A 23,070-nucleotide genomic window follows, 5' to 3' on the forward strand; every position below is an offset into this window, starting at 1 on the left:
CCCATTAAATTTTTCAACCTTTCACCATTTCAGGCTTCAAACATAAAGATATCCATCCATCCATTTTCCTTGCCACTTATTCTCACGAAGGTTGTGGGGAGTGGTGGAGCCTATCCCAGCTGTCAATAGGCAGGAGGCGAGGTATACCTTGAACTGGTTGCCAGCCATTCGCATGGCACATGGAGACAAACAGCCGCATTCACAATCACACCTATGGGCAATTTAAAGTGTCCAATTATTGTTGCACGTTTTTGGGATGTGGGAGGAAACTGGAGTCCCCAGAGGAAACCCACGCAGGCATGGGGAGAACATGCAAAGTCCACACAGGGTGGGCTGGGATTGAACCTGGGTCCTCAGAACTGTGAGGCCAACGGTTTACCAGCTAATCCACAGTGCCGCCACAAAAACATATAATATTTACAATTTTTGTCAAGAATCAACAATAAGTGGGACACAATCGTGAAGTGGAATGAAATTTATAGTTTTTCTTGAACTTTTTTTTAACAAATAAAAACCTTAAAAGTGGGGCATGCGATATTATTCGGCTCCCTTGCATTAATACTTTTTAGCACCAACCTTTGCTGCAATTACAGCTGCAAGTCGCTTGGGGTATGTCTCTTATCAGTTTTGTATATTGACAGACTGAAATTCTTGCCCATTCTTCCTTGCACACACACATACATAGTAATATGACTGTTTTGACTTTTTCTAATACGATGAAGTAATTTACATTTTGTTTTCATGTCTGTCATCAGCTCTTGCATTCATCTGAAAACTGAAATAAATGCTAAAAACCATCAGTGCAAAAGTGCAATGCACCGTTTAACTTGTTCACTGCCTCAATGTTGGCAAAAACATTTTGTTTCACTCACCCAATTTGACTTGACTGAAGTTCCACACAGTGTAGGCTGAGAGTTTGAGTGGGAGGGAGGACATCAGACTTCTACACGCAAAACCTCCTTTGCACAATAGAATCTTAAGTGTTACACTGAGGCGACTGGTCATAAATTTTCAAATATAGACACATTTTTGTTGGCTGCTGCCAATGGGCACAAGCAGATCGTTGTGCGGGTTTTTCGTTATTGGTTTTCGCCATGCTGTTCTTTGGGGTCAGTGGACTGTTGGCATCGAAGCTGGGAATGCAATTTTTTTAATTTGAATAATTCAAGAAGAACCAGATGTTAGTCTCGTTTCCAATCTGTTGTCAATGTGAAACCCTAAAGTCCTAATTTGGCTTTGTAATAGATATGTGAGGCCTACTCTAACAACCTGTGAATATGCAAAGCTAGCATGCAGCTATCCAATCCCAAGTAGTAGGCATAAAAGTGTTAGGACTGTTATAATTCCTACAGCGTTTAGACGACTGAGCCACTTTTTCCATAACCGTTGTCTCTGTTCACTGAGAATTTGCGGTTCATCACCTTGATTACTGAGAATTTTAGGTGTTTTGTAATAACTTTGTTTACCGCACGTCTGTTTGAGCAACCCACAGCACCGGAAATAGGCATCTTAATAAAAGTTGTTCTTCTCAATGTACCGACAACGCGCGCCGGGAAACAATATGGTCGCCATCAGTTTTTTGCCTGAGGCAGCAAAACGGATGACGTCATGAGAAAACAACCCATATAATACTTACTTAAAAAGATTTTTTTTATCTAACTTTATTTTAAAGATTAAGACAAGTGTTTTCCAACCTTTGCTAAGCAAAGGAGCTATTTTACATAAGAAAATCCTCACTGTAAGCCACCAAAAAAAAAATATCATGCAAATCATTATAGTTCTTTATGAATATAAACCTGATATATTTGCAGGAAGCCATCAACTATTCTGTTGTATGAATGGGAACAGGTGCAGTCACAGCTTTATTGCACCTTTTTCCATCCAGTGGAAGAGAATTTACTTGTTCTTCCTGGCAGAATATGCCATTGATATAAATAGAACATCAAATAATAAAAAAAATGTTCATTTAAATAATTCATGGATATCCGAGCCGCTTATCCAAATATTTTTATTTTTTATATTTATTTAAAAAAACTATCTAGAATGAACTCTTGTATGTGTCAAGCAGACCAGGAAAAGCTCATTCTTGGTTTTATCTCAAGTAGACTTGACTATGGTAATGGTCTTCTGACTAACTCCCTAAAAAAAAGAGTATTAAACAGCTGCAGCTTGACTTCTGACCAAAACAAAGCGGTCAGAGCATATAACGCCAATCCTAAACTCCTGGCTTCCAGTTAGCTTTAGAATAGATTTTAAAGTTCTGCAACTGTTTCTATAAATCACTAAATGGTTTAGGTCCTGAATACATGAAAGAAATGCTTACAGAATACAGACCCAGTAGAGCTCTGAGATCGACTGACTCAGGTCAAATAGTGGAGAGCGGAGTCCAACGCAAACATGGTGAAGCAGCACTTAGCTCTTATGCTGCACAGAAATGGAACAAGTTGCCAACAAAGGTGAGGTCAGCCCCAAGTGTGAATGTTTTTAAATCCAGGTTGAAAACTCTTCTTCTCATGCTTTTTAGAATATATCCACTTTTTGATCATATTACTTGCATACTTGTTGTATGCGGTTTTGTCTTTTTTTTTTTATATTTTTTTGTCATCTTTGTTTTTTTTTTATCCCATTTTAAATGTTTTATCTCTGTTTTCAAATGCCTTTAATCATGTAAAGCACATTTAATTACTTCGTGTAAATTTCCTCTGCTTTACAAAAATAATTATGTGAAGGTATTCAGTACTTTATTTTTTTTTTTTCAAATTTTATAAATGTAAAATTTTCATTAGAATATTACATTATGATTCTTTTTTTTATATATATCCACGCCTAGTGTCGGGTGTTAAAGGTTTAATTCTTTTCATGGTATTGCTGTGTGCCACCTTACATGATTTACAAACTGCCTTTAAAGGCAAGACATTGTGGGATTGATTGAAATATGGCGTCTTATTTTATGCATTCTGCTGCCGTCGTGGCACATCCATAGCAACTCTGCTTCAGTTTATGTTCCAGTCTCAGGCCTCCCCGGCCTCCGCTCGTCATTCCTCCCAACGCGGCAGCCGTGGATGGTGCAGTCCCAGCAAAAGAGGGGGTGGGGTTGATGAAAGAACAATGTAAGAACAGTGGCAAAAGGGAGGGTGGAAGCATCCATGCATTAAGATATTTTTTAAATGACGGTGATGAGAGTGGAGGAGCAGGCCCCCAGCTCTGCCACCACCTAATTCTCGCTACTCATTTGGCGTAGGGCGTTCAGGCGAGTGATGCCTTACCTCATTAATGAATGCACAAAGCAAAGCAAATTCATTTGTATAGTGCATTTCATACACATGAAACCTTAGTGTGCTTTACATGATTAAAACCATTTAAAATGAAAAACAAACTGCTGATAAAGAAAGGTACAATTAAAAGAATACAATGTAAGAAATGTAACTTAAAAGAATTGGTGTTGAATTTTTAACCTGGATTTAGAAACATTCACACTTGTGGCTGACATGACCTCTGTTGGGCAACTTATTCAATTTGTGTGTACCAATAGCTGAATGGTGCTTCACCATGTTTGCTTTGGACTGTGTGCTACACCTGACCTTGACCTGAGTCTGTAGATCTCCGAGCCGTACTGCGTTTATATTCCATTAGCATTTCGTACATGTATTTCTGGACTTAAACCATTTAATAATTTATAGACTAGTGGCAGATCTTTAAAATATTTTCTAACGCTAACTATGGGTCAGTATAGAGACCATCGAATTGGTGTAATATGTTCTGATCTTTTTTGTTCTGGTCAGAACTCGAGCTGCAGCATTCTGAATGCGCTGTCGCTGTTTCGTGCTCTTTTGGGGGATTCCAGTCAGAAGACCCTTTACAATTGTCAAGTCTACTTGAGATAAAAGCATAGATGAGCTCGTCTCCTTTGCACATGCACGCCTTCACTCTGGATATGTTCTTCATCGGGTAGAATGCAGTTTTAGTAATTCATATGATGCTGAAAGTCAGGTAGGAATCTTTGAGAAAGTACACTACGGTTTCGGAATTGGTCTTTAGTTATTAAAGAGAGATTCTCCAGGTATTTACTAACAGCCATTTTCTTTATTGCCAGAAATATTTATCTCACTGTAGTTGTGGTCTAATTAAAGAACATTTCGGTTCATCCAGTTATTTATTGGTTTTAGTCAGTGACCAACACCTTAATTCAACTGTAGTCATCTGAAGACAGTGGTCATATAACTGTCATCTGCATAGCGGCAAGGGTGAAGTTTCCTCACACGCTGTCTTCATAGCCATTGCGACAGCTGTCATCACAACAAATGTCAAAAACCTGCCATGTTCTCAAAGGCTCTCAAAAAGAAAGATGTCAATGACCTTAGATTTTTATATATATATATATATATATATATATATATATATATATATATATATATATATAAAAATATTGCTCCTAATTAACATTTTAACATTGGGACTGGATTCCTGTATTCTCGAAGTTGGAAGAACTAAGTTTGTTACTATACAATTGTGTTAAAAAATAAATTGGTGGTGCTGATGAGTCTTGAAGATAAAAGGATATAAAGGGATGTTTTTTAGGATTTAATTTTGACAAGGATGGTAAATTGACTTATATGGTAACTTCAAAAGTCCTTGGCTTGAAACTTCAGGCAGCAAGGCAGTCTTTGTTCTCCATTTTACGTCAGTTGGTTTTGTGAAATGTGGTCTTCAGGCAGCAGGCAGACTTTGTTCTCCATTTTACGTCAGGGGGCTTTGTGAAATGTGGTTAAAGCATGGAGAGATGATTTTCACATAGTTTTAAGTCGAAATCTTGACATCCAAAAAAATAATTTGTGGTTACTGAGGAATTTCCTTCTAGAATTTTTGTCAACATAATTTTTTACTTATATGGGTTGGGTTCTTTGTGGGAGATACTTAAATCATGGGAAGAACTAAATCTGCCAGGTAAAATATACATCAAATCTCCCTGCAATTGCTTTTCATGGTCACACCAAAATGATTAGGCCCCCTCCAAAAATGTGGTTCCGATTTCCTACGTTTCAGAACAAGGGTCGGTAGGTGTTTTTTTTTTTTTTTTTTTTTTTTACAATATATTTTTACTCCTTCTCCAGCACATGGTGCCGGCATTTTCTTGTCAGTTCTCATAAATTCACACTCGCTCGTCCATAACGCGATCTAAATACATGCTTTTCTTTCTCTCTCTCTCTCTGTCTCTCTCTCTCTCTCTCTCGCTCTCTCTCGCTCTCTCGCTCTCTCTCGCTCTCTCGCTCTCTCTCGCTCTCGCTCTCTCGCTCTCTTTCTCTCCCCCCTCCCCCCGTCCAAAAAACATGAAACAATGTCAAAAATCGGACATGACAAAACATGAAAACGTAACGTGACCTGATATGGGTCAGTAATGCTATGACATGGGACAAGGCAGTTAGGTGAGCTGACCTTCATGAACACACATGCGTATATAAGCAACGTTCTGGCAACAAGTGGTATGGAAAAACAAGGCTTAAATACGCAACGTAATCAGGATGCAACGAGGTGCAGCAGTGCACACAAGGAAGTGGCGCATAGCCACGCCGCCGCCCTCCGTGGCTGTTGTCAAACACCCAACTTAACTCCACTTCTGCAGAATGTACACGGGGCCATGGAGACCCACACCCCTGACATATTACGTGGCGTAAACATGTTGGGGTCGGCGGGAATTTTTTGGGTCGTCTGGAAATCGGAACCACAAGCTTTTTTCAAACACTTATGTCATAGTTTGCCCGCATTAGCATTGCTCATCTGTCTAGTATGAAAACATTGCGATCACACCAGAAAAAGGTCAGTTTTAACGTGATGACTAACTTTAAATGTTATACGTTTAAAAATGTGAAATTATTGTGAAAATCTACATTGTGATAAATTTGTGGCATAGCAAAACAAAGTTACTTCCAATTCAGGTCACTGGCGTAGCCTGATTGAGGTATGTCCTGTGTATCTTAGTTTTTAGTCTTATAAATCAATTGACCCTTCCGTACAGGGCACTTAACCACGCCTCCTGAAGTGACGTCACACCACGTGCACCTACGTCAGACAAACAATTAGCAAAAAGGGCGGTGCAGCAAGAAAAGAAAAGAGCGAAACTGTCCGATTTACCGGCTGATTTCTCACTCGCATTTTTAGCTAACAGTGAAATATCGTTGAAAAGCAGACAGCAGGGCTTCAAGTATTTCAGCGAGGGGTATTTCAATGGTATTTACATGCATATCGACGGAGAAACCATTATTAGCGCGAGATCTTTCCAGAGTCAGAGGAAGACCGAGAAGCCACATAATATATTATAACCCAAAGACGAATTCGTCATTGACAGTTTCCTATTTTCTTGTTACATATCACACTTGTGTGCAGAATCTGTATATGTGTCTGTATAGCCGTTTGTGAACCGCCGTATGAAGGAAAAGAAGAAGGCGAGGCTTGATTTACGAGTTGTTTCTCTCGTTTTCTTTGTGTAACGTCACGCGCTCCCCTCAATAATTATTCTTGAATTAGTGCTGAACCTACGTAAGTCCCGACCGAGTACGACAATCACTACTTTAATGTCCTCAAACATCCTTCCTTCAGTCTTGGTGTCTCGGTGCACGTCGAAGGCATTCAGGACTGCTAGTCCGGTTTAGCTTAGCTCATTATCTGCGAACAAAGGGACACGTTTGTGCAGTCAGATCATCGCAAAATATCGCTCAACACAGATCAAGTGTGTCAATCATTCACACTTAGCTATGTTATGCAAGCGAAGAACTGCTAATTCATTTATATGAGACATGTATTGAAAATCAAATATAGGGCTTACCTTCGTGCAAACATATCTGTTCCGGTTGATGGATTCAGTTGATCATGCGGTCTTCCACAAAGTTTGATCCATCAAAGACATTTTTCGTACTCTGTCTTCTGTTCCGGTTGATTTTAGATGGATTCAGTTGATGAGGCGGTCTTCCACAAAGTTTGATCCATCAAAGACATTTTTCATACTGGGTCTTCGGTTTTGGAAAGGGTACGAATTGAACTCCACCAACTAGCCTTTCAGGATACCTGTCGTCACGATAAATTATAAAGTCCGTGACTACACCTCTTAACCATATCTATTGTTAAAGAACCCAAATACGCGATAAAACGCTAACAAAAGATATACTGGACCATACAACGTTGTCTGAGGAAACTGTGGGTCCAAAAAAGGGGCATGGTTTATGCAGATCTCTGGCCTCTGATTGGTCAGCGACTCGGATGACGCAATTTCTACGGAGGGGTCAATTGTCAGTCGCCATGTAACCACACTGCTCTTCTTTTATACAATAATATATATATTTTTTGGGCTGTTTGTATACCTTTCATGTCAGAACAGTTTTACTGAGTCAGCATTTTTAAAAGAGAAATCCAGTGCTTTGCATGAACAGTGTATCCAATAGGTCATGTAATATGTACCCTATTTTCACAATGTGATGCTAAATCCTCTCTCATTTAATAGTGTTTTGAGAAGATTTTTGTCGACAATTACCCATTTTCGCGGCTCACATGATGTACGTGGGCATATGTGATGTGTACTGTGCCGCAACAAAGGCTCAATTACATGGGACACCATTTATGCCTAGTGCTGATTTCTCAGATTTATCCTTATCTGATGAAGAAATAGCAGTATCGGTTGATCGGGAAGATGCAGGAATACTTCCATACAGATTTGAACCTGTGGCTGTAATTAATGTTGAATATTCGGATGGTACTTTGGGCGGAATGACGCAGTGTCTGACTACTCAGAGTCTTGCACGCGCGACATAGGTGAAAAGTGAAAATTCGTAATTGTCGATAAAAATCTTCTCAAAGCACTATTAAATGAGAGATGATTTAACATCACATTGTGAAAATAGGGTAAATATTACATGACCTATTGGATACACTGATACACTAGCTTTGTGAGACCCCACCACCCCACCTGTTAATATTATTGCCAGGTCTCCAACTAGCAGTAATTGGCCTGACCCTGTGTATCAGCGCTCCCCCCCCCCCCCCCCAAAAAAAAAAAAAACCCTCCGAGTAGTGTGGTGCATTAAAACCTGGAGAGGGAGGGCAGGGCTGCCAGACACTGCTGCCTAGCAGCTAAGTCCTCTTCACCCTAGACGTATTGTCCTCACAGAGATGGATGTATGTCGTGCATTAAAAGTGATTTATTAAAATCCAGGGGAACAGGCAGATATGAAAAGGTGTGTGCGACCAAGGCAATCAACAAACCTGACTGTAACACCAGTTCTCTCAGGAGGAATGGGCCAGGATTCCAGCAGAGTACTGCCGGAAGCTTGTGAAAGGTTACCTGAAATGTTTGACTCAATTCATGCAATTCAAAGGAAATGCTACTCGATATGGAGGAAAAGTGTGAACTTTTGACCTCGGAAGAAAATGTAGATTTCCCTTATAAATTATCTCATTATTGTGGCATTTAACAAACTGAAATGATTTTGGTGATCCTGACTGCCTTAAAACAGGAGATGTTTAGTATGTAGATAAAACAGGAAATGTGTTTTTGCAGAGCGTATGTAAACTTCTGGCTTGAACTTTGTGTGGTCAGAAGTGAGTAGTGAGAGAAATGTTTGCTAGGTGAGTGGTTAAGAGGCATCCTGCAGGTCGTGCCTGTAAGAACCCCCCACAAACCAGGTAAAGATAAAGACTCCACAGCAAGCCCCACAGCATGCGAGACACCCCCTGAAGAGGCGCCAGAAAATTCCATGTGACTGTAGGGTTTTGCACACAACCATGCTACATAGTGTTAGCATCAAACACTCCCACTCAAGTAGTACATTGTAATTCTGCCCCTATAAAGTGGTTCAGGTATATTCTATTAACACTACATTTGGTGAATAATGTTCATGCTGGCCAAGTTCTTTTGTCTGCTTTACTATACATAGTATATAGCCGAAATTAATTATAGATATTCAGAAATGTCTTTGCTCATTTAAATGTCACTTTCAGTTCTTATCATAACCTCGACCCACTGACCCCTTATTCCCACCAGCTCGCTCAAAACTACCAACTACTTCCAGCTATGGCAACACTTGTACCATCCCCCAGCCCCCGCTGCTATGCTACCACATTGCCCTGAAGATAAACACACAAAAGTTGGTTGTGACACATGACAAGCAGTCAGGAAGTAAACACGCGAGCACACAGACGCACGCACACACACACACACAGACACACACAATGGTCAATTAAATGTGTGGTTAGTGCTTTAAGCTATTTTTGTTTCCATGTTTTCATCTTCAAAGACACCATTGTGTTTCTCTGCTGCTGTAAGTACCTTACCCGTAGCCTAAAATTTCATCTCTTTCCACATGCACTTTGACCTGCTGTGCGACATCACCAGGAATCAGTCCAAGGTAATGGTAACTTTTCCACCATGTCTCTCTTGCTCTTTGAGTCACTGCTGGCCTAAAAAAAAAAATAATAATAAAAAAAGTGCTGTTTTGGAGTGACTGTCATTCCGGAACACATTATTTAGCTTTATGTTGTACATTCACACCATAATTTTTCATCTCTCCCTACGCGCCCTCCAGGTTTTTGCCTACGACTATTGCTTCTGGTCCATGGACGAATCGGACAAAGAAAAATTCGCTGGTTTGTTTTCCCAAAACATCCTTGCCACATATTGTTATAAATCTTGATATTTCAAAGACTGAAAGCAAGTATAACATACATGTCTCTCCAGGTCAGGAGGTGGTGTTTCAGTGCCTTGGGGAGAGTCTTCTTCATAATGCCTTCCTTGGCTACAATGCCTGTATCTTTGCCTATGGACAAACTGGTAAGTCACTGAACTGCAGTTGAGGTGAGGCTGTCAACTAATGATGCGTTGTTGAAATATCTCTTGCAAGATAAGTCAAATTAAACTAGTGTGTGTGACTGTAGTAGAATGGGGTGGGGGTGGGGGTGGAAGCAGACTGGGTGGAGCTAAATAATTATGGACAGACAATATTGTGGCATGAACACATAAAGATAATGGCCGTGATAGATTTAAGGGATATGGCCCTATTTAGTATAAGCATTATGGAAAATGAATGGTTGACTAAATAAACGGCATCATCAATTTTTTTTTTTCTTTTTAATGGCAGGTCGCTAACATCTGACCAAAGCACACGGTTAGATCATGGCCATGTTCTCTGTGTGTCATACTTAACTGTATGAGATGTATTTTTTGGAAAGTGTTCCTTTAGCCTTTTACTTAAAAGGAACCTTTCTTCTCCTGTTTACCTATGTATAGGTTCTGGAAAGTCCTACACTATGATGGGCTCAGGGGACCAGCCGGGCCTCATCCCTCGACTCTGTAGCGCTTTGTTTGACCGTACGCAGAAGGAGCAGCGTGAGCAGGAGAAGTTCACTGTGGAGGTCTCCTACATGGAGATCTACAACGAAAAGGTCCGCGATCTGCTGGACCCTAAGGGGTACGTCTTCAACTTTTGCTTAGTCTTGATAACAGGAGAGGGTTCTTCCTGGAGCTTAAAAGTTGGCGAATAATCATAATTCAATTACATTACAAATAAATGTACTTTTTAAAAAAATGAAAAAATACCATTAAACTCAATACCATTTAATGAAATCTTATTTTGTTTTTGACTACTTTAATAAATTTAATTTAACTTGAAATATTATTTGTTAGTTAAAACTGTTGCCCAATCTCCATTACATCTACCTACACTATATTCAGTAATATTTTAACATTCTTATTGGTGATGCAAGTGTAAAATTATTATTTAAGCCCCTTAGCAAACAATTAATGATAATTTAGCATCTCCTTGGTAAAATTAATTATTTGCTAAGCAGCCAGATTCTTTCCTTGAGTCGCAGCAAGTTGCATTTCTCATTCTGTTCTGGTAAAGCCAGCTGCTGCATATGGTCACTGGTTTAAGAGGTTGTATGTGGTGGACCTAAGGTCATTTGCAGCACTAAATCAGTAACACTATTGCTAATGACCCAACCTTTAACTTTGCTGGGCCTTTAAACTCTTTGCCTGTTCGGGCCGAGGAAGAGCAGACCATCTGACAACCGTATGTGCTTTGCTGGTGATTAAGTTCTCAGTCTGAATCAGGGTTAGAGTGCACAATCCAAGCTGCCGTTGTATGGTTGGAACCACGAGAATCTTGATCATAGACAAAGTTTTCTTTGTTCACCATTTTTTTCAGGGGGAGACAAACATTGAGAGTGAGAGAACATAAAGTGTTGGGTCCATACGTGGACGGCCTTTCTCGGCTAGCTGTGGCTAGTTACAAGGTAGAACTTACTATATGTTTCTTTGAAACATTTTTTGTGTAAATTCAGTTTGAGTTTGAGGATTTGTCAGGAAAAGTGTGGTATGAGGGCCTATTCATTACGGCCTTCGGCTTTAATTATTATTCTTTCAACAAATAAGTCACCTGGAAACTTAAATTATTCCAAGTGTATTCTTGTGAAAACCCCAACTTGCAAGTCATTTAGAATCACACTCTGGAAAATGAGAAAACATTTGCTCCCACTTACCATTTGACCGATCATCACTAAATTTGGTGGGCATGTTTATCATAACAAGACACCTGAAACCTTTCTAGGACCCATTAATGATGGGGACCCAGAGGTTGGACATTTTGCTTTGAACCTGGACTTTTGCGTGAGTTCCAAAACCTATACTTTGGCTATGGAATTCACCCAAATGAATTCCAATTAGAAGCACATATCCTAAACTGATGATACTTACTGTAATTGACAAAAATTTCTCGTAGACTGTCTAATGTGGGGAGAGAGTGTTACAATTGAGTATTTTGAGTATTCAACATTAAAATAGGGGTACAAAGATTCATTCATTGCTGTTCACAGCTTTAATATACTTTTCATTATGGCTGATTAATCGAAACATCATCAATGAGTGTCTTTTAACAGATCCTTTTTTATATATTACGATATGTAATGTAGTGTACGATAGAAAACGCCAAAGTTTTCCTCAGGATTAAACGATTCAATCATTGACAGGACATCGAGGTGCTAATGTCAGAGGGCAATAAGTCTCGCACCGTTGCTGCCACAAACATGAACGAGGAGAGCAGTCGATCGCACGCCGTCTTCAGCATAATTCTCACGCACACCCTGACGGACGTCCAGTCTGGGGTAAGAGTTGTACTCTTGCAATGATGCACATAGTACCCAGCCCCAAATACATACGCACAAAGAAAGATACATGACCTTTTGAAACGTGTTAAACAACTCCTTGAATGGCATTCTGATTCTGATATTTCTGGACCATGTTATCACTTAACTGTTGACTTGACCCAAATGATTATTTAAATTTGCATGTGTTGAATTGGAAATAACTATAAATGAATATTGTTGCTTGTAGTTTCATTTTGGATTAGAAAATATATAATTGGAAATATTGCAGAAACACATTACCTGTCAGAAGGATATGGCTTGTCTGCACACCAGAGGCAGACCTATGTTTACGGCTTATCTAGTATATTGCAAATGTTTTATACTGAATAACATGAAGAAAAATGTGTATATTTATCTCATGTTCATCCCAGGTGTTATGATCCAGAGGCCTCATCTATCAAAGAGTATGTAGAACAGGTTCTAAGTTAATTTGAAGGACTAAAATGTAGAATGTAGATTTACACCAGACTCTTGATAAAACCCACGTTTTCCAAACTACCAGACTCGTGTATGTGAAGACACATTTGCATTTAGAAATACCTCCAATCGATCTTATAAAATAGAAGTAATTCCTTAAAGTGGGACTGTCATCCCTATAAACATTCTAAAATAGATATTGTAATGAAAAATACATTTAACAGTATTCACTTCAATGTCTATACAAAAAAAAAAGTGAGCGGAGAGCGTGTCATCCATGCACAAAGTTGCGCAATTGAGTGTCCCTCGACATCCAAGTGGTCGCCATATTAGTCACGTCCTCTGTCCTTGACGTCATTGTCACTTCTGCTGTTGAAAACGCGCAATGCCTGCTACTATGGAAGCCGGACAACAGAGATATTCGGATTTTTCCGACGCCCCTTCTGACACCGAAACTCTTTTCGAAAAGGACAACACCACACAACAGAGTAAAGTTACCCGGGCAATATTACACTGTTTTGAGCCCACAGGGCAATATTACACTATTGTTTCGAGCCATATTCAGATGATATGCGATTACAGCCAAACCGCATCCCCGTCCGATCCACTTCCGCAGCAGAGATGACCCATCACGGCTCATCACAGCCAGCCGGTGTGGCTTATGACAGAGCCGAGCGGCGCTGCTTCAGGGGCGTGCTCACATACGCCACAGTACTCAATGAACACAGTCGAGCCGGGGCGCTTTATGCGCGCACGCGACTGAGTAACGCATTCTCGGCTGGGTTCTTCAGAGCCGCCCCCGTAGCAAAGTCTGACGCACAGCCTTCGCAGAACCTGTGACCGCCGAATGCGGCGCCTCAGCCGGTGTGGCTGATTATTGGCGCCGTGGTATGTAAGGAGGAGGTGGAGCCGAGCCATGCTGCTTTTAGGGGTATGTTCAAAGCCACTGCGGTAGGCGATCAACACTATCGAGAGGAGGCTGAGTGAGACATTGTTGCATCATTGCTTGAACAATGTCCACCGATGCAATGAGCCGGCATTTTGGCTAACACGAAGGAACAACGAGCTACCTTCCCGGAGGTAAAACTAATGGAAACAAACGAGTCCATGAGGGGGCGCCGCTGTCCTTTACGTCACTTCCTGCTTCTTCTCAAACACAAATCCCTGAGAGAGGATTTTCAAGGCGGGAGTTACAAAAAGCGGTATATGTCAAAATCATGTTTTGTGGTGAAAAAACACATGGGACCATATTGGCTGTGGGTTTTTCATTCATAATATACCAAAAATCATCCATTTCATGACAGGCTCACTTTAAAGGATTCCTGTATAGACATCTGTAATTTCTATCGTATAATGTCCACCCATGTATAAAATGCACCCCCAAAGTTTAAATCAAAAGTCTGGAAAATCCTTCTACTTGTCATGCATTTTTACAATGATATCCTATCGTGGGGCTGTCAGGGAAAACAAAAGGCAATGGGGTATGCGTCTGTATCAATGAAAAATGGTGGACAGACGTCACATAACTCAGACACTGCAGCCCGCTTTTAGAGTTGCTGTTGTTGAACTGTAAACCATTTTGCTCAACACTTGACTATGCCTTATTTTTACTCGTCTGTGTCTACATTCTGCCCCAAGCTAGCATGAACGCAGGAGTGATAATGTTCGCCGAACAAGTAAACGTGAAGAAAACACCAAGTAACCTACCAATATTCTACAAAAATTTAACAAAGCTAAAATTAACCACGAACTCCCTAAATACAAGCAGCACATCAACTCTCCAACCATGGATACTAGCACTTTAGACCACGGTGATACCACAATAAATAACTCATACCGTGCCCTTCCCCGTGCTGCCCTAAGCTCCTATGATCACCGCTTATTATTTCATACCTACATACAGGCAAGAACAGATTGTCCAAAGCCTTTGGTAAAATCAGTGAAAAAGTAGACCAACGAGGCAAAAATAGAACTTCAAAGATGTTTTGACTGAACAGACTTGAGTGTCTTTGAAAATTCAGCTAACAGGCTGGACGAATATGAGGATGCTGTTACATCATATGTCAGTATTAACACTTTGTATTATAACAATCTTTTATGTGTTTCACAGACAACTCTGTGATAAGTATGGTGTTAATTACTGAACCACGACATATCAGGATTTACTGTATTGGTTCTGTTTGGCTCCCCTTTGCTCTGGGAGCAAGAGTTTTCCTCTACAAGACAATAGTTAATGTTGTAGCTTTAGGCTTCTGTGTTTGAAAGTGACATTAAGCACAGAGCCTCAAGCCTCAGTAATTTTCTCTGTCTCATTGGTGGTCACAAAGCAGCCACCAGCACATCAAGTTAATAAGTGACAGCTGCCAGTTGTTTCCTAGGCCGCCTCAGTCCTTGTCTGTGTTATCTTTTAGCCATCAAGCGAACACAAGTAGATTCACACTGCATGGCTCAAGTGACATAATTCATTTTTTTCCTCTCGGGCACCACACAGTAGTCATGCAAGTGTAAATTGAAAATACAAAAAAAAAATAAAAAAACAGCCTTTTATACTGTATTGTCGAGCCAGAATGCTCATGGTTTTGAAGCTTTTTTTTAATGCAGCAAATGAGCCACCAATCATGTGATACTCTGCCTCTTTCTTTAATCTCTCACTCCCGCTCTTTCCTCACTCTTTCCCTCTCTCGCAGACGAGTGGAGAGAAAGTCAGTCGGCTAAGTCTGGTGGACTTGGCTGGAAGTGAGCGAGCAGCAAAAACCGGAGCGGCGGGAGAGCGTCTCAAAGAGGGAAGCAACATCAATAAGTATGCATCAGCAGTAAAATTGTGTTCTTTGGTCTGTGGTTTCTGGTTTTATTTTGGAATGCAACAATCATTTTATAGTCAGAGTTGCTGAATTTGTCTATTTCCTGTTCAAAACATGGCCGAGACATGAAATTAAGTGGCAAGCTGCCTTGCCTCAGTTTAGATTCTACAAACACCACTCAACTCAGGTGTAGCACAGAGCCAGAGTACCCTCTGTTGGTATAATTACCCAACTACAATAGAGAAGTGCCGGTTTCTCTTGCATCACATCTTCAATTTGTTTTCAGACACTTTCAGTACACATGCTATCCATAGTGAGGTTAACAGCAATCAGGTTACATATTTAGTTGTGCTCATCGCATAAACCAGACAAAAGCCCAAAGTGGGGCAGATGGCCTTCTCTCACAAAGCAAACAGAGGCACTTTCCTTGGGAACTACCAACCAACCAAATCACATACATGCAGGCGTGCATGGAGAGCGGGCTTAGTGAAAAGGGCACACAAACGGTGCCCTATCTCTTGAGTGAGAAGGTGGGGACAAAGCCTTGCTCAAGGCCACCTAAAAAGTAGCCAGGAAGCAGACTTGCATCCCTCTGACAACCAGTTGCCATTTTGCATCATACAAATATTCCCATTTTTGCTATAGGAAAGGAAAAGAAAATTTCCTCGACTTTACAACCCTAACGTTAAGATGTTATTGTTGTAACCACAAAGAAATGAGTTTATTTTGTCTTTTGTCAAACTAATGAATAGTTGACCTGTTTGTGTGTCTGTCAGGTCGCTGACTACACTTGGCCTGGTGATCTCCGCTCTGGCAGAGCAAGGAACGGCCAAGAACAAGACCAAGTTTGTTCCTTACAGAGACTCTGTTCTGACATGGCTTCTGAAGGTACAAACACGCACTTGCAAGCTTCCTCTCGCTCTGTTTCTTTTTACGTTCATGTCATTTTTGCTCTTCCAGGACTGCCTCGGCGGGAACAGCCGCACAGCGATGGTGGCTACGGTGAGCCCGGCGGCTGACAACTACGAGGAGACGCTGTCCACGCTGCGCTACGCTGACCGGGCGAAGAGCATCGTTAACCACGCAGTCGTCAACGAGGATCCCAACGCTCGCATCATCCGGGAGCTGCGAGAGGAGGTGGAAAAGCTGCGAGTGCAGCTCACTCAAGCCGAGGTTAGATGAGATTGACATAATTCCCAAGATTTTGCTACATTCTCCTCATCTTTCTTTGTTCTGTGCAGTCGTTGAAAGCTCCCGAACTCAAGGAACGCCTGGAAGAGTCTGAGAAGTTGATTCATGAGATGACCATCACGTGGGAGGATAAGCTTCGCAAAACAGAGGAGGTTGCACAGGTGACATCACTTGCTAAATCCTTGAATTAGAGAATACGTTGGGAAAATTGGGCACAAGGTGGAATTGTGATTAGCTTGTCTACCTCACAGTTATGAGGTTTGAGGTTCCCATCTTGGCTTGCAATTTCTTCCTGTGCTTTAATGGGTTTTCCCCGGTTAACTGGGCTTCCTCACACATTCCTAAGGCATGGATGATAGGGTCACTGGGGAGACTATTTTCTCAGTCGTCATAATTAAGTCTTGTGTGATTGATTGGCGGTTTGTGACCTGCGATTGGCTGCCAACCAGGCCAGTGTAAACCCCGCTTTGGGCCCAAAGTCAGCTGGGATGTAGGCTCTAGCTCACCTACTGCAGTATGGACAATCAATTTTGCAAATGAATGAATTGATGGACAAAACAAAGCACACGTATGTTTTGCATTTCGTTCCTTACTGTAGTTAATGTTAACCCAACTGTGACCTGAAATTCAAGGTATGCAACACAACTGTGAGCTTTGGCATACCATTACACTCCTATACATTACATATCAACATCCGATCTTTGCTGGATGGGAGGAACTTCATCCTTAAAACTTGTTTACAAAAAATTTATTTTAAACCACAATATGTTGTCTTTGTAGGAGCGTCAGAAGCAGCTGGAGAGTCTGGGCATTTCCCTCCAGTCGTCGGGCATTAAAGTTGGCGACGATAAGAGCTTTCTGGTCAACCTGAATGCAGACCCGGCGCTCAATGAACTACTGGTGTACTATTTGAAGGTTCACATGATTTAATGAATGAATTATTATTAAATTAAGGATGGGCATTAGATATTTAATGATTGATTATCTCTTAGTTGTCTCTTAGTCTCTATGATTCTTCCACAATGTTGTATACGTTCCAGTTTATTAGTTTGTCTTTGATCCTTAGCCCTTACCTGCACTTCTTGATAATAGTCCTTTTCATCCTGCTTTAAACTTCTCTTTCACTTGACATGAATATGTACTACAGTGGACCTCCACATACTTGCAGTTCAGCACCTGTGGATTCACTTGCTTGCACTTTTATTTTCATTTTCTTTTCTTCATTTACCCTTGATTTTCTTTTTTGGGGGAGAAATCCTTCCAAAAAGACTTACTGGCGGTTTAGCCCTACATATTCAAAAATGTTTTGGTTTAAAATGAAATTATTATGAGTGTGAATTACCTGCAGATTTTCACTCTTTACATTCTGGCCCAGCCCCTACCCCTGCGTATAGCCGGGGCCCACTGGATACTGTTCCTGGAAATATTGCCATATTCTGCTAATCTTGACACTTGCGTCTTTAGGAGGACCACACCCAAGTGGGCTCGGCAGACTCGCAGGACATCCAGTTGTGTGGCATGGGCATCCAGCCCGAGCACTGCGTTATTGACATCAACGCCGACGGTGCCGTCATCCTCACCCCATACCCCAACGCTCGGTAAGGACAACAAATGCAACTTTCACTGCACTGTAAATGTTCTCAGGCTGTATTTACACACTTCGTCCAAGTTCGTGATTCTGATTGAATTCCTGTCTAATTTTTTTAATGTCTATTTATGATTCTTTATTAAACATGCAGTTTAAACTTTATACTGAGTGAACACTTGAAACAACTGGCGTGTAAATTACTCCATTATCATCAACATGGAGGTAAATAATACATGAAATATACAAATACTAAAATGTTTAATTGTCCTGTGGTTACTCCTCCCTGCATTGATTTAAATGAGGGAAATTAACACATTCCTCCACTTGTTGCCATTGGCAATTTATTTTTTTAATGCTGGCTACAACTGTAATTTTTCACTGTTATATTATTTTGATTATAGTGTAGTTTAGTTTTACAGCAGGTGTTTTTTAGTGTTTGTGTTGTTTCACCATATGGCTTCGTATACATCACCAATAGGTGTATTTTAGTCCTGTAAAGCTGGCATTGACACTTTACAGTATCTCCAAACTGTTTGCTTACGCTGCTCCTGAATTGGCAGACATCACATACATATCTTAATTTTTACCTGCCTTTGGAAAAAGCCTGATTCTTATCTAAAGATATGTAATTTCATGCATTTTTACCCCTTCTCACTGCCATGACATGTCCCAATTATGTCACTTGAACCATGAAATGCAAATCTAGCCTTCCTGGTTTTACAGAGGAGCTGCAATGTGTTGAAGTTGAATCTAATCTTACAGGACGTGTGTTAATGGCTCTCCGGCCACCTGTCCGCTGGTGCTTCACCACGGCGACCGAATCCTCTGGGGAAACAACCATTTCTTCAGGTAACTTGAGTCCCTACCAGTTTGTGGGAGGGACGTACTAAATATAAGCAATATACATCCTTTTCCCCACAGGATAAACCTCCCCAAACGGCGCGCTCGAACCGCCGAGGATGAGGAGGGTGATGGTAGTGTGATGAAGAAGAGTGGCAGCAGCGAGCAGCTGGATGCAGATGGTGACTCTGCCAGTGAAGTTTCCAGTGAAGTCAGTTTCTCCTACGAGTTCGCTCAGACCGAAGTCATGATGAAAGCTCTGGGAAACAATGGTAAACAGGTGTTTTTTTTCGTTTGTTTTTTCCTTTGATGGTGGCTCAAGGCCAGCAATGCCTTCTCTGCTGATGTAAACACAATAAGAACCACTGACCCATATTCATAACCTAAATTCTATTATTTGTTCCATGGAATTGTATTAATTTATTTCTGTTGAACTATATTAAGAATGGGACTGTTTCTTCATATTTCTATTTTCCTCACTGGGACTGATTAGCTAGCCTAAAATAATCTCAGCAATTTTTTATGCCTTGATTGATTTGCCAGTGTGAGCAAAGTTCAACTAGCAAAACCTGTCTCTATTGTGACACATGACCATTTTTGACTAATATCTAATAATTCATTTTATCGTGATCTATTTATACTCAGCAGCTCCTGCGAATATTATGCATTTAATTTGAAATGTATGTTTTTGTGGCGGCACAGTGGCGCAGCTGTAGAGCATTGGCTTCACAGTTCTGCGAACCGGGGTACAAAACTCATCCCCCCCTTGCATGTTCTCCCCATCCTCGCAAGGACTTTGTGCAGGCACTCCAGTTTCCTCCCACATCTCATAAACATGCATTAATTGAAGACTCTAAATTGCCCCTAGGTGTGATTGTGAGTGGGCCTGTTGTGGGCCTCTATGTGCTCTGTGATTGGCTAGCAACCAGTTCAGGGTGTACCCTGCCTAGTGACTGATGGTAGCTGGGATTGGCTCCAGCACTCCTGCGACCCTTGTGAGGATAAGTGGCTCGGAAAATGGATGGATGGATGTTTTTGTCATTTTTAGCTCTATTTTTTTCAGAACTGCTCCAGGTAATGTATGTGACAGAGTTAACATCTTATATTGTGTTTTTGTATAGTATTGATTAATGTAACTTCTATAATTGCAATGTGGTAGACATTGATGGTGTTGAGAGGTGGACTAAGGCTGGTAATTCTCCACTGAAGGCCAAAGTAACAAATGCACAGCCAAACACTGTTGTCTCCTATGTAAAAGTAAGATTGGGGCAACCTATTTTCACAATGCTGTGCCGACAGATCCAATGCAGAGCGTCCTGCAGTCGCTGGAGCGACAGCATGAAGAGGAGAAACGCTCGGCTCTAGAGCGCCAGAGGCAGATGTACGAGCAGGAGCTCCAGCAGCTCCGTCGCAAGCTGAATCCAGACCGCCTTTCAACGGGGCAGCCGGGACCGCTGGCATTTGGCCAAGGCGGCACTGGCCAGCAGTCTCACTACCGCAGCATGGAGAGGCTCAGCATGGGAGGCATGAGCCACTCCACCAGTGCTCAGAGCAGACTGAGACAGTGGAGTGAGGACAGGTGTGTGAAGTTTCAGCACCAGAAAGACTGACCTTTTTTTTTCTGCTGAGTCAATTGATTTTGTACTTTGTTAGATGAGCCAAAATGTGAGTCATGAGCAATATTCAGATACGTGGGTACTTAAGTGATGTCGAGGGGAAAATAAAAAAAAGACGGCCACAGTCGTCAATGCATTTTCAGTTATTTATCAAATGGCACAAACCATAAAACGTGCATAGAAAATGCGAACACTAGCAAGTTACTCCAGTAAAACATAACTCATGTCCAGAAGCTTACATGAAAACTAACCGGCAACATTCCTGATGTCACTCACAAGGACAAGTGTGCTCCTTGCAGCCACATACTATGGCATTTGTTCTTGTGACTCTACTTGTCCATTAGCACAGTAAACCAGTTCAGAAAATGGATGAATGGAAACACTTTTATTGTGGTTTTTCATCCTGCAATACTATTATACTTTTATTTTTACTTATTAAAAATATAATTGTGGTGCTTTTTAGGGGCTATAACAAATGGTATTTAAATTCATTTCAATTTGGAATATTGTTTAAAAATATGAGTGAAGTGATTTCCAAGCTTGGTAACTGAGTACAACTTGGACGTCAAGGTACCGCTGTGTTTAAGAGTGCAATAGTTGCATCAGATGCATAAGTGTTGCCGTAATGTATGACCCCGATTACTGCTAACTAACTCAACAAGGAAGACAACACAGTCGACAAAGTACAACATAAACATGCTTTTGCACTGCTGTCGTTTTCGTTGCAAATCCTTGAAAGGGCCATATGACACCATGCTGCGCCATCATTTGATGACATAAGCAAAAGCGCTTTGTAATTTAGCATCGCCCATCTAGGATACTTCTGATTGTGGCTCATTTGGATGAGCTGGTCACAGTACGATCAGGGAGGTCCCCCTAGCATGGCTGATTCAAACCAACTTCCTGGTTCATGTAAGATGACTGAAAAGCTACTGAAGGAAATTTAGATTAAATTATTCAATTACCGGCCTTAGCCTTAGGTACTCCAATGTTGCAAAGCGAAAATTCTGCTTTTGTAACCAGATGGTATTAGTAAATGAAAAATAAAGTGGCCACCCTAAACTGAACTTTAAGTACTGCATTTTGCTTCACAACTCATCTCTTCTTTCACCTGTGCTCCTACTGTTCTCTTGCAGGGAGGCTGTGTTGGTGAGGAGCTTGAGGCGGCTGCGGGAGCAAATAGTGAGAGCCAACCTCCTAGTGCAAGAGGCCTGCTTCATCGCCGACGAGCTGGAACGCCACACAGAATACAGAGTCACCTTACAGATTCCCTCAGACAACCTCAATGCCAACCGCAAGGTATAGAACTTCAAACATAATCGGACTTACAGTTCTGATTTTAATTTTTTTTTCGATCTTCGCATGTAGATAAAGCAAGCTAAATTGTTGGAATCAACTTTTCCTTTCTGGGATTTTTTTTGGACCTGATACCAAACTAGCTTAAAAATGCGTATTTTTACATATAATGAGAAAATAAGTACTGCTGCTTGGAAAAAGTTCCCTTATGTCAAAATGTGTGTAACCGCAATCCATAATAAACATTGTAAAGGTTCATCAATTGAACATCATAAAATGAACTATTACACTCGGATGGTTAACGTACCTTGCCGACGAGCGCCCATCCAGAGCACTCATATTCCTTCCTCATGTAGTTGTACAGGTAAACCAAGGGGACCTCTATGCAGTGTTTACATCTTAAAAACATACCTTGGGTGAATAGTTTCCAACAAGAATTAATCACTGCTTTTTGGCAATCATGCCTTTAGTAGTGGTCTGTTGACTGACTGTGATTACCTTCCATTTTGTTGTGAATTGGAAAACTATAAAAACCATCCTACTTTTCCCCCTTTTTTTCCAACTGGGAATTAAATTTGCGAGTCACTTGTTGGAAAAATAGTTGCGAGAGCGATCAGAAAAATTGTTAAATTGATATAACTTTGGAAAATGCACATGGACAATTTGATAAGTTGACAACTGCTTTTGGAACTCGCTCATCCCTTTTGCAACTATGCCATGTGTGAGGAAGTGCGCTTTTAACTACAAAAGCCTCAAAACTAAATATATCAACAACCAGTCTATTCCTATCCTTTAGACTGCATCCCCTCCTAACTGCGTGTGTGTGTGTGTGTGTGTGTGTGTGTGTGTGTGTGTGTGTGTGTGTGTGTGTGTGTGTGTGTGTCTGTGTCTGTGTGTGTGTGTGTGTGTGTGTGTGTGTGTGTGTGTGTGTGTGTGTGTGTGTACAGAGAGATGCGGTGCTCAGCGAACCCGCCATTCAGGTGCGACGTCGCTGCCGTGGCAAGCAAATCTGGAGTTTAGAGAAGACTGAGAACCGCTTGGTGGACATGAGGGAGCTCTACCAGGAGTGGCAGGATTATCACCTGCATGACAACGACAACCCGGTAAGTTAGCGGCACAAACTTGACGAGCAGAA

General features: G+C 41.1%; 1 protein-coding gene and 1 long non-coding RNA gene across 5 annotated transcripts in view; one reads left to right on the plus strand and one right to left on the minus strand.

Annotated features, from left to right (window-relative positions):
• kif13ba (kinesin family member 13Ba) overlaps positions 1-23,070 on the plus strand; it is a 60,089-nt gene that overhangs the window by 19,054 nt on the left and 17,965 nt on the right. For all 4 annotated transcript variants that reach the window (XM_061814796.1, XM_061814795.1, XM_061814797.1 and 1 more), the window contains 17 exons: positions 9,380-9,392; positions 9,570-9,630; positions 9,722-9,814; positions 10,271-10,451; positions 11,190-11,277; positions 12,010-12,144; positions 15,291-15,403; positions 16,181-16,292; positions 16,365-16,577; positions 16,646-16,756; positions 17,376-17,510; positions 18,060-18,193; positions 18,946-19,032; positions 19,105-19,295; positions 20,323-20,602; positions 21,776-21,938; positions 22,883-23,038. In XM_061814796.1, the coding sequence (XP_061670780.1) occupies positions 9,380-9,392; positions 9,570-9,630; positions 9,722-9,814; positions 10,271-10,451; positions 11,190-11,277; positions 12,010-12,144; positions 15,291-15,403; positions 16,181-16,292; positions 16,365-16,577; positions 16,646-16,756; positions 17,376-17,510; positions 18,060-18,193; positions 18,946-19,032; positions 19,105-19,295; positions 20,323-20,602; positions 21,776-21,938; positions 22,883-23,038 (2,266 nt within the window). The remainder of the gene's footprint in view (positions 1-9,379; positions 9,393-9,569; positions 9,631-9,721; positions 9,815-10,270; positions 10,452-11,189; positions 11,278-12,009; positions 12,145-15,290; positions 15,404-16,180; positions 16,293-16,364; positions 16,578-16,645; positions 16,757-17,375; positions 17,511-18,059; positions 18,194-18,945; positions 19,033-19,104; positions 19,296-20,322; positions 20,603-21,775; positions 21,939-22,882; positions 23,039-23,070) is intronic.
• Positions 4,448-9,849, minus strand: LOC133498228 (uncharacterized). The gene is made up of 4 exons (XR_009794245.1): positions 9,710-9,849; positions 9,319-9,444; positions 6,821-7,059; positions 4,448-6,660 (listed from the first exon to the last, which is right to left on the minus strand). It is a non-coding gene; the product is annotated as an uncharacterized LOC133498228 (long non-coding RNA).

The sequence above is a fragment of the Syngnathoides biaculeatus genome, chromosome 3 (genome assembly GCF_019802595.1).
Source record: "Syngnathoides biaculeatus isolate LvHL_M chromosome 3, ASM1980259v1, whole genome shotgun sequence".
NCBI classification, from domain to species: domain Eukaryota; kingdom Metazoa; phylum Chordata; class Actinopteri; order Syngnathiformes; family Syngnathidae; genus Syngnathoides; species Syngnathoides biaculeatus.